The sequence below is a fragment of the Ruditapes philippinarum genome, unplaced genomic scaffold (genome assembly GCF_026571515.1).
Source record: "Ruditapes philippinarum isolate M1 unplaced genomic scaffold, ASM2657151v2 ctg18548_1_1_1_1, whole genome shotgun sequence".
Lineage (NCBI taxonomy): Eukaryota > Metazoa > Mollusca > Bivalvia > Venerida > Veneridae > Ruditapes > Ruditapes philippinarum.
The window spans coordinates 1-17,147 of record NW_026855508.1 but is presented as its reverse complement, the minus strand read 5'-3'; the positions used below and the strand labels follow the sequence as shown (position 1 = coordinate 17,147).

Genomic DNA, 17,147 nt, shown 5'->3' with positions numbered 1-17,147 from the left:
CATGATCTCATTCATTGGAGGCCCTTTCACGTTTCCGTAGTCCAGTGTTTTTTTCAACAGATAAATGAGAACTCAAGTGATGCTCCACTTTTCTAAATTTTTATTGACATATAATAAGATTTACAAACATGATGGATAGGTATCGCAGGAGAACACTATAAAAATAAAGTCAATGTCATTGTCAGCTTATTTTAGGCCAAGTGAGCTTATCTTAAATAGATAAGAGATAGTGAGAAACTGTTAAAAAACTGAAATAATTCCACATTTATTATATTATTATCATGAAACTAGGTGGAACTTTCACGTTACTTGGCTTGGTAGTGTTCTGTGTTGTTTGCGAAGGGAATGTAGAGCCACACGGAGACTTAAAGGATATATTAAACCGGCTAAATGACTTGGAACATAAAGGTAATCAATTTGTACGTTTAAATAATTTCATTTATATTTGCCACCGGAAATGGAAACAGTCAACTAGCTCCAAATTAATGTAAATCATTATATAGTTTGAAGGTAAGTGTAGAGTCACAAGAACCGCCTCTTCTTAAAAGGCCCACTATACCCCAGAAAAGCTTTTATTTTTATTATTGAAATCCTTAATTTTTGTTTTTAGCTCACCTGTCACACAGTGACAGGGTGAGCTTTTGTGATCGCTTTTCGTCCGGCGTGTCCGTCCGTACGTCCGCCGTCAACTTTTACTTTAAATGACATCTCCTCATAAACCACTAGGCCAATTTCATCCGAATTCACAGGAATGTTCCTTTGGTGGTCACCTTTAAAAAATTGTTCAAAGAATTTAATTCCATGCAGAACTCTGGTTGCCATGGCAACCGAAAGAAAAAACTTGAAATATCTTCTTTTAAAAAACCCAAAAGAGTTAGAGCTTAGATATTTGGGCATGAAAATCATCTAGTCAGTGTCTACCAAGTTTGTTCAAATAAAAGCCCTGGGGTCAAAAATTGGCCCCGCCCAGGGGGTCATTGATTTTCCCTATATGCATATAGTAAAACTTAAAAAAACTTCTTTTAAAAAAACCCAAAGAGCTAGAGTAAGATATTTAGCATGAAAACATCCTCTAATGGGTGTCTACCAAGTTTGTTCAATAAAAGCCCTGGGGTTAAAATTGGCCCCGCCCCAGGGGGTCATTGATTTACCCTATATGCATATAGTAAAACCTTAAAAAATCTTCTTCTAAAAGAACCCAAAGAGCTAGAGCTAAGATATTTAGCATGAAACATCCTCTAATGGGTGTCTACCAAGTTTGTTCAAATAAAAAGCCCTGGGGTCAAAAATTGGCCCCGCCCCAGGGGGTCATTGATTTTAACCTATGGGCATATAGTAAAACCTTAAAAATCTTCTTTTAAAAAACCCAAAGAGGTAGAGCTTAGATATTTGGCATGAAAACATCTTCTAGTCAGTGTCTACCAAGTTTGTTCAAATAAAAGCCCTGGGGTCAAAATTGGCCCGACCCAGGGGGTCATTGATTTTCCCAATATGCATATAGTAAAACCTTAAAAAAATCTTCTTTAAAAAACCCAAAGAGCTAGAGCTAAGATATTTAGCATGAAACATCCTCTAATGGGTGTCTACCAAGTTTGTTCAAATAAAAGCCCTGGAGTCAAAATTGGCCCCGCCCCAGGGGGTCATTGATTTACCCCTATGCATATAGTAAAACCTTAAAAAAATCTTCTTTTAAAAAAACCCAAAGAGGTAGAGCTTAGATATTTGGCATGAAACATCTTCTAGTCAGTGTCTACCAAGTTTGTTCAAATAAAAAGCCCTGGGGTCAAAATTGGCCCCGCCCCAGGGGGTCATTGATTTTTTCCTATATGCATATAGTAAAAACCTTAAAAAAATCTTCTTTTAAAAGTCCCAAAGAGCTAGAGCTAAGATATTTAGCATGAAAACATCCTCTAATGTAAATGTCTACCAAGTTTGTTCAAATAAAAGCCCTGGGGTCGAATTTGGCCCCGCCCCAGGGGGTCATTGATTTACCCTATATGCATATAGTAAAACCTTAAAAAATCTTCTTTTAAAAAAACCCAAAGAGGTAGAGCTTAAATATTTGGCATGAAACATCTTCTAGTCAGTGTCGACCAAGTTTGTTCAAATAAAGCCCTGGGGTCAAAATTGGCCCCGCCCCGGGGGTCATTGATTTTCCCTATATGCATAAAGTAAAACCTTAAAAAATCTTCTTTTAAAGAACCAAAGAGCTAGAGCTAAAGATATTTAGCATGAAACATCTCTAATGGGTGTCTACCAAGTTTGTTCAAATAAAAGCCCTGGGGTCAAATTTGGCCCCGCCCCAGGGGTCATTTGATTTACCTATATGCATATAGTAAAAACTTTAAAAAAATCTTCTTTTAAAAAACCAAAGAGGTAGAGCTTAGCTATTAAGCATGAAACCTCTTCTAGTGGGTTGTTCTAACAAAGTTTGTTCAAATAAAAGCCCTGGGGTCAAATTGGCCCCGCCCCAGGGGGTCATTGTTTTTCCTTTTATGTATATACAGTTAAAACATAAAAAATCTTCTTTTAAAAAATCTTAAAAGCTAGAGCTAAGATATTTAGCATGAAACATCTTCTAATGGGTGTCTACCATTTTTGTTAAATTAAGGGCCCTGGGGTTAAAAAATTGGCCCGCCCCCGGGATCATTGATTTTCCTTTTATGTATAAAGTAAAAAACTGAAAAAAATGTTCTGTTAAAAAGACCAAGAGATAGAGTTTAGATATTAAGCATGAATTATCTTCTAGTGAGTGTTTACCAAGTTTGTTCAAATAAAAGCCCTGGGGACAAATTGGCCCGCACAGAGGGTGTGGGTCATTGTTTTTCACTATATGTGTTTAGTAAAAACTTAAAGATTTTCTTAGAGCTAGAGCTTAGATATTTATCATGAAACATCTTCAAATGGGGATCTACCAAGTTTGTTCAAATAAAAGCCCCTGGGTTAAAATTAGCCCCGCCCCGGGGGCCTATATACAGGTGAGCGATTTCAGGGCCATCATGGCCCTCTTGTTTCTTGTTGTCCTTTAAAGTTTCGCTTGCATTTTAGCAATTATTAGTTTCAGTGATTTAGTATTTTGCATGACATACAATTTACATCTTTCTTTACATTTTTGCTTCTTTTAGAGGTTGCTTCTTAGAAATGAAGGCAGTTGTGCACACATATTGAAGAGGTTTGATAAGTCGCCGGTAAAAGGAATACAAAAAAAACAAACTTTTATTTATTTATTAAAGAAATTATATCAAGATTCAAATGAGCCAACTATTGTACAAATTGTACTCCAATAACTGAAGTGGTTGCAGTAATATTGACTCTCCCGCGATAGTTTATGTTAATAGTTAGTATACATTATGCTATACTGATTGATGCTGTAGTCTCATCTATTATGTAAATGTATTATTTCTCGTGTTGTCATGTTTGCATGATCTGAGTGGAATATTTGCATGATCTGAGCGAAATGTTTGCATGATTTGAGTGGAACATTTGCATGATCTGAGTGGAATAAAAAGAAAGAAAAATCTTTATCCTCGTGGTGTACTGCACTTAATATTAACATGTCATGGGAAACGGCTACTTCACCTTCTGTTATTGTTTGACGTTTGTTGTCATAGATTTTATCATTAATTCACCGATTCATCACATAATGCGGAGTAATGACGTGTAGTAATTAAAATAGATAACTGTTGGAATAGAAGATATAAATCTATCAGTTTTTACTCTTTTCTATCACGTGACTTCATTTCAAACACTCTTTTTCATTATATGATTCTCTCACATTAAACAAAATACAAATATTAGATAATTCATTCACTCAGTTTTCAATTAAACACTGTTTGATAATAAAGACGTTAACTGTTTGATGGAAATTTCAGGAGACTAACCCGTTGTCCTTGTGAAACAAAAGTGTTTTAAAGTAATTTTGTAAGAATTACATCTAAATAAAAACAAATTGATAATGCAATTGTTTAAATTGATTGTAAATATAATTTCGGATCAAAAACAACAAATACACGCGTTTATATGATTTGACAATCTACTGAAAGTTAATTCATTACTATATACCATTTACAAATCAACGTGAAGAAAGTGCATCCCAAATGATGTTAAAAAATATATTTTTGGAACAAAATCTTCGTTTGCCTCCATATCGAAACGTGTCATTGTTACGTTAAACCTGCAGCCTGCCTTAAAGAATAGAATGTTAATTATCAAACGTCGCTTACATATTAAAGACAGAAGAATAGTTATTTCATTGGTTTTGCCAACCATTTACTTGTCTATTTTTTTGTGTTTCATATTCTAGTTTATTCAAATTTGGCCAACTGTTTTCTCGTTTAGGACAGACGCAATATTTTACTTGGGGACCATACGCCGTATTTTTCATGGGATGGCTCGAAATCGTCGTATTTAAGGTTCCATGGTCACCGCCGTTTAAACACATCTGTGGATATTTGAAAATTCAAATTTACACTATTCCATGTTTAATTGTAGAAATCTCCTTTAAAAAGTGCTTGTTGACGTGAACGGTAGCTTACTCATACCACTACCGTCCATAAACAGGCTCAATCAAACCCAGTCTGCAACAACAACAACATTGTCGTTTTTTAGTTCTTTTTGGAATTCTTTATTCCCTCATATTACTGATTACCATATTTTAAAAGCATTGACAAATCAATGCATCTTATTCTTAAGAGCACACTAAGCTAAAAATGAACACTATTTTATTCTACTTTAGTTTTAAGGAAACAAAAAGGTAAAATCGAATACATCTTTAATGAGACTTGTATTTTATATGTATTTTCAAAGATAATTAAAATTTGTTAATATTTTGATATTTGAATACATGTATTAAGAACTGTTCAATGTCTTGAACATTGTGCAGAATTGAAGGCATAATTAAATTTTCAAACTTTTTTTTTACTTACTTTATTGATCAATATCTATATTATATACAAATCAATATTTTATTATTTTTACTTATTCTTTACATACTTTATTTACAAGTATCTACATACATGTTATAATTTTCAGCCCTCAAAAGCTTTTACTTTTACATACTAAATTGTTCTTATAGGTTCAGACAGTGATGTCATTCAGTAATGATAATGATCTTTGTACAAAGTTCGCTGAAAAATTACAACTAAATGGTTAACATAAAATATATCACATTAATTGTCGCTAAATGGCTTATAATAAAAAAACGCAGATATATATCGTAACCCATGTATGTAGTATCTTGTATTATAAGTTCGAAATTTACACAAAAAGTCACATATCTCCGATAATTCCAAATTCCAGTCATTCCTTTGATACCATGTATATGAAAATAATGTTCACATTTCGTCAAGAAATTGCACATATCTGTTTGGAAACAATCCCTCCTTGCCCTTACATTCACCATGCCATTGTCCATTTGCAAACATCTTTGTTACAACCACTATATCACCTTCCTGAAAATACAACAGCACAAGCTTTTTGTTACCATTTCTTAAAATTATGAAATTTGTGACAAGTCCACGTGTGATTATGTAAATAGTGATCAGAAATTTTGCACACAAGCTATTAAAATTTGCCATGATCATCTGCCATGTCAGGAAAGATGAACAGCAACTAAAATATTAGTCGAGGCTACTGTAGTCATTTCTGTATATAACGAATACAATGGCAAGTGAGGTAACTGGATTTAATGATTTGAATAAGTAAAGACCTTGTTGAAATATAATAAAATGTTCATACTAGTACACCAAATGTCAGGAAGGCTTTCATATGTACATTTTGTACTTGTCAAATGTTAATGTATGCTAAAAGAGACAAAGTTGATGCTGCCCGAATAATAGTTGAGGCTACTCTCGTCAAAAAGTATATAGTCAATAGGAATATAGTCAATAGGTAAATAAAAGATATATACATGAAGAGTCAGTTGCGATTTATCATAGGGATTGGAAATCCTCGCTTTTGTTACAACTGCTTTTGATGGTAACCGCTTCGGCACAGACGGTGGCTGTAATAATAATTTGAACACACTGAAACAATGATGATATAACATAATATTTTTACATTACACCCATAATTTATTCTCTTCTTGGTAAGCGTCGCATAAACATGTCTTATCTTATCAAAAAGAAAATTAATACAGGTGTGTTTGAATTATGCAAGTAATTGAACAGTACTTTTTGCATGTAATGTGGCTGGGCAAATATGCGACATATGAAAATTATCAAGACGGACTGTGATATTTAAGTTTGATTATTTTCGATCTGCAGCACAAAAAAAAATACACATGGCAAAATTCAGCAACTTCAGATGACTATGTTTAATAGCTGAAACGTCATACATTTTCTTTTTATAGAAACTGATATTCAATTATCACATCACCATAACTTTGAATATCATAAAATATAAGTCATCAAAATAACTTTAATTATAGTAACACTTAAGTGTCAATTTTTTTCCCAACCCCATGTACACAACAAAATTAAGCATAGATAAAAATCTACGATATATAAATCGTAATTTACAACAGTATCAAGTTTTCTTCGTCCTATGGTGAATAGTTAATTGGTTACAAAAGGAACATAAAACTTAATCAGTTTTAAATTTTGTATTGTACAATATAACAAACTTACAGGCGACTCGTCCCTATGCGTATCTTTCTGTGGTTTTGATGCTACTCCCGATCTCCGTTCTTCCTTGGTTGTTTTATTTTCCGGCTTTACAGATAAATGAGTACTCAAGTGATGTTCCACTTTTTAAAATTTTAATTGACATATAATAAGATTTACAAACATGACGGATAGAGATCGCAGAAGAACTCTATAACAATAAAGTCAATGTCATTGTCAGCTTATTTTAGGCCAAGTGAGGTTATCTTAAAAAGATAAGAGAGAGTGAGAAACTGTTAAAAGACTGAAATAATTCCGCATTTATTATATTATTGTCATGAAACAAGGTGGAATAATCACGTTACTTGGCTTGCTAGTGTTCTGTGTTGTTTGCGAAGGGAATGCAGAGCAACACACAAACCTCAATGACATATTAAATAGGCTAAATGACTTGGCAAATAAAGGTAATCATTTTTTTGCTAAATTTATTTATACTTATATTTGCGGAGATGGAAACAGTCACCTAGCTCCATTTAAATGATAACATATAAATTATGGTTTGAAGGTAAGTGTAAAGCCACAAGAACCGTAACTTCTTAAAAGACCCATAATTCCCCAGAAGAGCCTTTATTTCTCAAAGTTTTAAATTTTGGTGTCCTGTAACAGTTTCCAAATATCTGAACCATCTTTTGCTTCGCTTGCAATTAAGCAATTTTTAGTTCTAGTAATTTAGTGTTTTGCATCACATACAATAATTATATTCCTTTCTTTACATTTTTGCTACTTTTTGATGTTGTTTCTAAGAAATGAAAGCAGTTGTGCAAACATACCTTGATTATTTAACGTGAAGGTAAAGAATTTCAAATAACTGTTTTGCATATACCTGTATTTTGGTAACATGAAAATGTAAGCGTTCACTCTAGTACACGTAATAAAATACACCTATCCCCAATCCCTACCCTAAATTCACACATATTCGCATTTTCAAAATTACTACATGTATTTGGAAAGGTAATAAAACTCTATGAACAGAAAAACGCTGTACACCTGCTTCCTCACTTAATTAACGATGGTGTATGCATGATTCACTGGTCAATTTCAACCACGGTTTCTGTGCCCGAGTTATAACGGGAACTTTCAAACCTACGGGAAAAACACACCGTATTCAAATGATAAAGAAAACCCGCTAATGGCCTTGCCATACTTTGAGTCATCCGACAACCCCTTAAAATGACCAAAGAAGTCGCCCGAGGTGTTCCGATTAACTTCCTGATGTACATATTGACCACCGTTTTGGCACCGTATCAAAATAATCGCTTTGACCCGGCAATGGACAGAAATAGACGGAAGGTTGAATTATGCCCGCTTTCCATCGCCCTTTCGTTTTAGATGAGGCGAAGATACATGTATGTTTAAACATGTTTAGTCCAAATGTTTCTAACTTTTGTCTTGTCTGCTTGTTTTTTATTAGTTAAAACTTCAAATGAGAATTACAACCAACTACAAGAGAAGATGGCGGTATATGAAAAAATAAACGCAGATTTATCGGCTGAACTTAAACATGAAATAGCCGCATCCAATAAGAAAGATGACGTCATAAAGTCACTGGTGACCGAGCTTGACACCATTAAGGAAAAGATTGACGTTTTGGAAGCCGAGCACCTGCAACAGTTAAAACATGAATCTGACGTTGGTGCAAACACTGATAGAAAGAAAGATGTTCCACAGTCAGCTTCACCTCATACTGGTTGGTATATTGATTTAGTAATATGTGTCGATGGAGTACTTAGAATTTATCACTTTCGAGTCCGCTTCCTGGAACCAACTAGTACTGGTGTCATATGAAGAAACATGGCCGTGACCCGAGTAGAGTTCGAACCCATGATCTCTGGGTTGAGAGGCAGACAACTTAACCACTATAGGCCAACGCTCCCCATAAAGCTAGAACATTTAAGTTCAAAAGGTACATCTGTGCAAACTTTTGTAATTAAGAAGCTTGATTTTTGTATTTTGATATTGAAATCCTTTAAACTTTGAATGGATTACCGTTCCAAATCCAAAGCTGCACATAACCGCAACATAATATCCTCAGGCTAAAAGTTACGTTATTGTGGATTTGACAGTAAGTGAGAAAGTTGAAATGTTTAACTGTCTGCTTTATTCATTCGTCGTCATTTTATTTATGAAGTATAAGTTTAGAACAACATATATACTAACAAATGAAAGTTCGCTGTGTGTTTACACAAAAACAGTTAAGCACATTCTGGATTGTAAGATAATGAAATTTAATTAAAGCAAACTCTGTTGTCGGTTTTCGGCGCGTATTTTTCGATTCACAGTAGAGTTTTGGCACATTTTATCGTCTGCTGCATCCGCAAATACAAAAAAGTGAGGGAAATTACCGGAAAAGTGGTTCATGGTACATGTAATGGACAGAAAAAAATATTTAAAGTCGGATATGTTCCTTTATTTATCTTTCAAAGTTGATATACTTTCTTTGAAATATTTTATGAATTTTTATTTCTTTTGTTATTTTTTTTTAAACATGAAAAGCAAGTTGATCAAGAAAGGGCGACGCTATATATTTATACATGTACATTTTTGTATTTCCTTTTAAGAATTTGGTGACAAAAGAGAAAGCAGATTTGTGTTAGACCAGGGAGAGGCAGTTGCATTTCATGCGGTGGTTGGTGCGGGCAGTGTTGTCCCTCATTCTGGTATTAACCAAACAGTAGTATTTGAAACAGTTCTATTAAACATTAACAATGGTTACCACTCACATCTTGGACTTTTCGTAGCACCGACAGCTGGTCTTTATATATTTTCCACCTCTGTTCTAGACGGCGATTCCAAGCCGTTGATTCACGCCGATCTTGTTAAGAACGGAAATGCTCTAGCACGTGCGTATGGCCATGGAAACGGTGGATATCCGGAACAAGGATCTGTTACCGTGGTAACACAGTTAAATGCGGGGGATGAGGTATGGGTGCGACTATCGTGTTGCCAGGGTTCACCAGTCACTGGCAATAGATACACAAGTTTCACTGGGGCATTGCTTATGTTAATGTAACTAAGTCAATAAAAAAATGACATTGAAAACAAATATGTAAAGATATCTTTGCTATAGTTATATCGCAGAGTGAGGATATAATTATGCAGCTTGGCTCAAACCCGAAACCTTCAGAATAATATTCCGCAGAGTCATTTTTTTCAATAATTATTGATCAGCTGAATACCGTGTCAAATATCATTATATCATATTTTATTGTCACAGGGTAGAATAAATACTACAACTCCTGGCGTAGGTTCGTCAATATTTCATGAAAATAACTCAAAGAAAAAGCCTAAAAACATAAATACATGACTATAATACAAGTTAATTAAAACATACATAAAATACAACAATTGAGAGATGCAAATAAGAATTATTTCAAGTAAATGAATGAAATGAAATGAAAAAAATGTAACCACAGCGTCTCAATACAGAATAAAAATAACTTGACGCTGCACACCTCCAGATGGGTGTACGGACATAATCCCCTTCGGACAAAATCCCCTTCATGTATTTTTGTATATCCGGACATAATCCCCTTCATGGGTGGACATAATCCCCTTCATGTGTGAAATTTTGAAGTGGACAAAATCCCCTTCATAAAATTACTACCTAGGACAAAATCCCCCTCAGAGGAATTTTCGGTTTAGTAGTTTCAAGTTTCAAATTTATTAGCATCATCAGCAAATCAATTGCCTTTGGCCATTTACAAAGAAAACACATGAAGTATGGCAAAGACATACAATACAGAATAGTATAATAACAATACAAATTCATACAAACAAAGACTTTCATGAAACAGTTACAGTTTCAAGGGTATTTTTACGCAATTCAAAAGCTTCTTTAATAAATTTCGATAATAAAATCAGTTTCTTTTTGCTGTTACAAGACATAATACTATTAAATTTATTCAAGGATGAGCCAAACTATCTCAAGACAATCATCCTTTAGAAAAAATGTATTAAGAGCTTAAGAAAAGTAAAACGAATCAATATTTAATTAATTAATACGTTATGTGCAATTAATGACTGATTTTGCAGTATCAATCACACTATTTTGTTCTGCGTTACTTAAGCACTTAAAACAAAAATATAAATAAAATGTAACCAAGAAATATACAAGAAATACATTGAAAATCATATGTTTGTGCTATTTCAGTCCGATTTGAGTGAAAAGCGTTTAAACGTTATTGGTATAGATCTACATCAAATGGAGTAATAATCTCAAAAAATTATGTCCAGTCCCGTCATGTCAAAAATCCTCAGTGGAGTCCCTTTAATGTATATTTCGACATCTTTTTCGGTAATTTACGTGGATTGTAAGTGCCGTTTGCAATGTGAAAATTATTTTCTTTGTTATTTTCACAATATTTTACTTTTAATTACATTTTCAAAATTTTCATGAAAATTAGAATGAATCTTAATGCATACTGCTTTAAGTTATAGTTCCAAACTGAAAACTTTTAGAATTAATGTAAGTAGAATTGTATGAGAAAAAAGACAAAGTCACATAGAGAAGGAAAGTTCGCAGGAATTTGGAAGAAGGAAAATGTTAAAAGTCAATGTAAACCCTTATCTCAAATCTGTTTCATACAACGTACAACCCAATTGGACATCGAACAACATGAATAAAAGTACAATCAGACTCAAAAAGCAGTTAATTTACATACTAGCGAAACACTATAATGGCAAATAATTTAATATTAAAGGTTAGATTTGTATACTTTCAAGTATCAAGTACGTGCAGAGCCAAAACTGTTATATAACTGCTAAAACATATGAAAAACTATTAGAGAATGCTAGAATACTTTCAATGTGATGAAGTGAGCGTTGGCAGATGAAGGGAGATAACAAAATATAGCTTTACATAGCAGATGTTGTTGCATTTACTCCCCTTTAGTTAAAGTTTGGTAATTTTCAAGTGCTTTTATTGAATACAATTTATAATGTATTTATAGAAAAGTTTTCAGATCGGCAGGAACTGGTGGTCTCCGCCTACTATATCGTGAACCTGAACTCAACCAGAGCACGACCTAGAGTATGTAAGCTACAATAAGGTCTTCCTGCGATGACACGCACCCCAGACCGTGCCAGGTGCACTCCTGACCCTCGACTTTCAAGAATCATTATATAAATATGTAATTGAATATACACAGTGATGCTTACAATGAACAACAATTTACTAAACTATTACAAAAGGACCTGAAATGACATTGTACGAAAACAGCCGGGTAAAAGGCACGTTTACATGCACCGGATTTAGAACATATTTCAGATTAATCGCTGGTCCTTGAGGGCGCTCAGTCTCATCAATATTCTCATTGTTTATTACATGTTTTCAACTATCCTGATATAGAACCAGTATTCTGTTAGCGTTGATTAATTCACACTTCATTTGGATGACGATTACAGGCTGTTTTCTCCTTAATTAATTAACCAACTCATTTAAAATAACACTGTAGCAATGTTTGAGAAATTAGTGTTTCTTTGTTAGTGACAGAGTGTAGAGATTACACACTAAGAGTTCTAAAAGAACAGAAATATATAATGGTTTTGTCAATGAGCACATCGTTCATGTCTACATTATATGCCGTAAGGAAGATTAACATTTTATTATCTTGTCTCTTAACAGTTGTGTTATAAACGTTCTTGGTAGCTGTCCATATTCCCCGAGAAACGTTCAATTTTCCTCAAACGCTGAGTTGATTGTCTGTCCATGTTTGCGGTATATAAAATCAATGGTTAAAAGTTGATATAACAATTTTATCGCCTTGACCTAAAGTCTGAGATGTTTTAAACGCTGTTTGGCAAAAGCACTCGCTACATTTCTGTGCATGGCTAAGATATTCCTGAAAACGATCAAATTCACGAAAATTTTTATTGCATGGATTGCTCGTGCTACTTCAACACCATTATAAGAGGACATCAATCCTCAATATCATATACAACTTAACAGACGAATATTGTGTCATAGATACATTGGTGATGAATTTCGTTTCATTTTTGAGTGTTTGTATTTTGTTAACAGCAGGAAAGGGTTTTTTTGTGGTTTTTTTTCGAAACCTAACTATTTGAAGAAACATATCATACGTTATATTGATCTGCTTATGAACACTTTAGTTAACCATTTAGAATACAAACAAGAACTTTCATTTATTAATGAAATTATATTAAGATTCACATGAGCCAAATATTACATCAATTTAATGTTGTGGAAAGTTTTTTGGAAGTAGTTGCTGTAATAATGAATCTCCCGCGAAAGTTTTAATTAATTGATAGATCCTTACTCTGACCTTTCATTTTAATTACAATAGATTTACCCACAAACATTGACATGTGCTCTTTTGATGGTGAAATTCTTATTGTGTCCACTAATCTGATAATAAGAATTGGACAGGTCAGGGATCTATGCATAGTTCAATACTATCATGCTATACTGGCTGTATCTAAAGCGTCATCTATTATGTAATTGTATTTTTACCTCGTGTTGTCATGTTTGCATGATCAGACTGGAATATTTGCATGATCTGAGTGGAAATTTTGCATGATCTGAGTGGAATAAAAATGAAGAAAAATCTTTATCACAGTGGACTACATATAATATTAACATGTCATGGGAAAACGATACTTAGTCTTCTGTTATTGTTTGACGTTTGATTCAAAAGCATATTGTCATAAATTTTATCATTTAAACATCGATTCATCATCATAATGCAAAATGTAATGTTGGTTTGTAATTGAAATAGATAACTGTTGGAAAAGAAGATATAAATCTATCAGTATTTACTCTTTTCTGTCACGTGACTTCATTTCAAACACGCTTTCATTCTGATTTCATTTATTAAACAAAATACAAATATTAGATAATTCATTCACTCGGTTTTCAATTAAACATTGTTTGATAATAAAGATGTTAATTGTTTGATGGAACTATCAATACTCTCACGCGTTGTCGGGATGAAACAAACGTGATTTAAAGTAATTATATTAAAGTTACATCTAACAAATAAAAACAAATTGATAATGCAATTGTATAAATTTAATGTAAATATAATTTTGAATCTAAAACAACAAATACACGCGTTAATTTGATTTGACAATCTAGTAAAATTAAATCATTACTATATACCTTTTACCAATCAACCTGAAGAACGTACATCCCAAAATAATGTTAAAAATATATTTTTGGAAGTCAACAAAATTTTCGTTTGCCTCCATATCGAAACGTGTCATTGTTACGTTAAATCTGCAGCCTGTCTCAAAGAATAGAAACGTCGCTTACATATTAAAGACAGAAATATAGTTATTTCATTGGTTTTGCCAACCATTTATATATTATATGTATTTCATATTCTAGTTGATTCAGTTTGACCTATTGATTTTTTTAGGCAAGGGCTGTAACACCGCAAAACGTCCGTACCGCAAAACGTACGCGCGTGGACGTTTTGCGGCGCATATCGTACACATGTGGACGTTTTGCGGTGCATATCGTACTTGGTACGTTTTGCGGCGAGAGTGTGCCTTTGCGCCCCATATCGTCCATTTTTTCTGTATTAAAATATATTCATTATAAACGTTACTTTTATTGGTTCTGTCACTTTCATATTGTTTCAGGTAAAGATATGAAGAAATAAACATTAAAGTGCCATATTTTTGTGATCCTATATAATTCTGACTTTTTTTTATTTAAAAAAAGAAGAAATATGCTTTAACCGAGGATGTTTTTCGTATAGATTTTTTTATGAAATGAAACCAAGCAGCAGCAGCAGAGATATAAAAACGATGATATTGAAATAAATGTAATCTTATAGACATACAGAAAAGGACGGCTATACGGACGGACGAACCGGAGATTGGACTAAGTGAATGACAAAAATATTAAAATTAAGCTTTGCTTTGGACAAAAGCTTTTCATATAATTGCATCAAGAAGTGGGAATGATTTTTTGTGTTCTTGTTGACTATGGAGGTTTGGTTCTATCGTTCATTTTTACGGGGGATGAATGAGGGCTTTTGACAGCGTAGTCGTATTTGAGCAAGAGAGATTTTGTCGCGGGGGGGGGGGGGGGACGTGGGATGAGGTTGCTTTTAGCCGCCTAGTCATATTTAAGAGAGAGAGAGAGATAGCATTTGTCGAGGGAGAGAGATTTTAGCCGCCTTGTCATATCTGAGTGAGCGAGCTATTGTTGTGATGGGGGAGGGGCCTAGTCATATTTGAGCAAGAGTGCAAATCGTTTTGTTTGAATGCCATAATGTAATTTTATAATTGAACAATGCAATTTTATATTTGAACACAGCAAAAGGTCATGGTGGCTTTATATCGCCCACCTGTCTATAAAAGCTCCACATGACAAGGGTAGATAACATTGAATTTTACAAATTAAAAGCAAGTACATTATAATTATGTACATGGTCAGAATCTGGGTAACTGATATCAGTACTCAATTCTACGTCTGAAATGGTCATCAATATCCAAATATCTGTAAATGACAAAGATGTTGTAATTTAAGCAAAATTCAATAGTGACCTTGAGGTCAAGGTCATTTCAAGGTCAATATTATAGTTGAACTGTTCAAGATGTCCGTCCTGTCATAAATGTATGAATGACATCTGATCATTGATAACAAAGAAATTGCAGTTTTATCACAATTCAATAATTTGACTTTAAAATATTTCTTTATTTTTATTATTCAAAGGCAAATAACTCTTGACATATTCAGTCGTTTTAGCTCATAAATAAACTTGATCGAGACTTATTGTTATACATATTCTGTATAAAAGAATTAAGAATGGAGAAGAAACGAAAGCACTAACAAGGTGAAATAAAGTGCGTTTTTTTGTTGTTGTTTTTTTTGGTTAGATTTAGCCTATAATCTAACTTTGATTAGATTTTTATGGTCATAGATATTCTGTTAAAGATTGTCAAGATTGAAAAAGAAATGACAGCGCTGGAGTGGTAACAATGCGAAATATAACAGATATTGTAATTCAAGGGCAGATAACTCTGGACATATTGCTTAGGGTATGTGGATGCTAGAGTTGTTACAAGCTAAATTTGGACGGACAGACAGACAGGCGCATACTCAGGTGAACTAAAATTAACACTCAATAACACCTGATAATAACTGGTCAAAATTAACGAAAATTATATAAGCTTTAAAATATGGACGTTATGCGGTTGGACCATGCCTTTTTTGCCGCAAAATGTACGTCAGAAAAATGTGGACGATATGCGCCGCAAAACGTTCATATACGTACGTTTTGCGGTACGGACGTTTTGCGGTGTTACAAAGGGCACACGCGTTCTTTTACTTGGGTACCATACGCCTTATTTGTTCATGACATGGCTCGAAAGCGTCGCATTTCAAAATTACACTATTCCATGTTTAATTGTTGATTTCTCCTTTAGAAAGTGCTTGTGAACGGTAGCTTGCTCCTACCACTGACGGGTCTGCAACGATTACAATTTTGCCTTTCTTTTTGGAGTTCTTTTTTCTTCATGTTACTGGATTACCGTTTTTAAATGTTGACAAATCAATGCATCTTTTTCTTAAAAGCACACTATGATATAAATGAACACTCTTTTATTCTACTTTATATTAAGAAAACAAAACGGTAAAATCGAATACATCTTTTAATGAAACTGGTTTTTTAAATGTATTTTCAAAGATAGGGAATATTCGTTAATATGTTGATTATTAAATATTAAGAACTGTTCAATGAATTGAAAATGTGCCGAATTTTAGGCAACTTAAGTCCAAAATATGCATGGATTTTAATTCTCGAAAGCTTTTATTTTTTACTTATTCTATTTATCAATATCTATATACAAACAAAGATGTTATTATTGATACTTCTGAAAAGCTTTTATTCGTTACATATTTTATTTACCAATATCTACATACTTATCAAGATGCTATTATTTTTACATACTTAATTGTTCTAAAAGGTGCAGACAATGATTTAATTCATTTAAATGAAGTAGTGATAATGATCTTTGTACATAAAATATATCACATTGTCTCTAAATGACCAATGATAATAAATCGTAGCTATATATCATATCCCATGTATGTAGTATCTTGTATTAACACAAAACGTCACATAATTATCTCCAATGATTCAATATTCCAGTCTTTCCTTTGATACCATATTGTTGTGTGTATGTTTTTTTTGTATAAGAAAATAATGTTTACATGTCGTCAAGAAATTTCACATATCTGTTTGGAAACAATCCCTCCTTGCCCTTACATTCACCATGCCACTGTCCATTTGCAAACATCTTTGTTACAACCACTATATCACCTTCCTGAAAATACAACAACACAAGCTTTTTGTGACCATTCCTTTAAATTATAAAATTTAGGACAAGTCCACGTGTGATTATGTAAACAGGGATCAGAAATTTTGCACACTAGCTATTAAAATAGGCCATGATCATCTGCCATGTAAGGAGAGGTTAATAGCAACTAAAAATTAGTCGATTTCTTTAAAA

At 33.3% G+C, this 17,147-nt stretch overlaps 2 protein-coding genes across 2 annotated transcripts; one reads left to right on the top strand and one right to left on the bottom strand.

The window, feature by feature from the left end:
- The first annotated feature begins 181 nt into the window (after positions 1-181).
- On the top strand, positions 182-9,902 carry LOC132743580 (multimerin-2-like). The gene is made up of 3 exons (XM_060732114.1): positions 182-408; positions 8,074-8,349; positions 9,221-9,902. Exons 1-3 carry the CDS (start codon positions 282-284, stop codon positions 9,670-9,672), a joined length of 855 nt encoding a protein of 284 aa, XP_060588097.1. The 5' UTR covers positions 182-281; the 3' UTR covers positions 9,673-9,902.
- On the bottom strand, positions 5,318-7,576 carry LOC132743579 (adapter molecule Crk-like). Its single transcript, XM_060732113.1, has 4 exons — positions 7,562-7,576; positions 6,627-6,710; positions 5,909-6,001; positions 5,318-5,450 (listed from the first exon to the last, which is right to left on the bottom strand). The coding sequence occupies exons 1-4, from the start codon at positions 7,574-7,576 to the stop codon at positions 5,334-5,336; spliced, it is 309 nt and encodes a 102-aa protein (XP_060588096.1). The 3' UTR covers positions 5,318-5,333.
- Positions 9,903-17,147: the final 7,245 nt, after the last annotated feature.

What these genes read in the sequence shown, in the direction of transcription:
- LOC132743580 (XM_060732114.1), top strand. Translation starts at nt 282, where the DNA reads ATGAAACTAGGTGGAACTTTCACGTTACTTGGCTTGGTAGTGTTCTGT. An exon ending in AAATGACTTGGAACATAAAG is followed by an intron (nt 409 to 8,073) that starts GTAATCAATTTG and finishes GTTTTTTATTAG; the next exon opens with TTAAAACTTCAAATGAGAAT. An exon ending in GTCAGCTTCACCTCATACTG is followed by an intron (nt 8,350 to 9,220) that starts GTTGGTATATTG and finishes TTTCCTTTTAAG; the next exon opens with AATTTGGTGACAAAAGAGAA.
- LOC132743579 (XM_060732113.1), bottom strand. An exon ending in CGCATAGGGACGAGTCGCCT is followed by an intron (nt 6,002 to 6,626) that starts GTAAGTTTGTTA and finishes TTATTATTACAG; the next exon opens with CCACCGTCTGTGCCGAAGCG. An exon ending in AATCGCAACTGACTCTTCAT is followed by an intron (nt 5,451 to 5,908) that starts GTATATATCTTT and finishes TTGTATTTTCAG; the next exon opens with GAAGGTGATATAGTGGTTGT.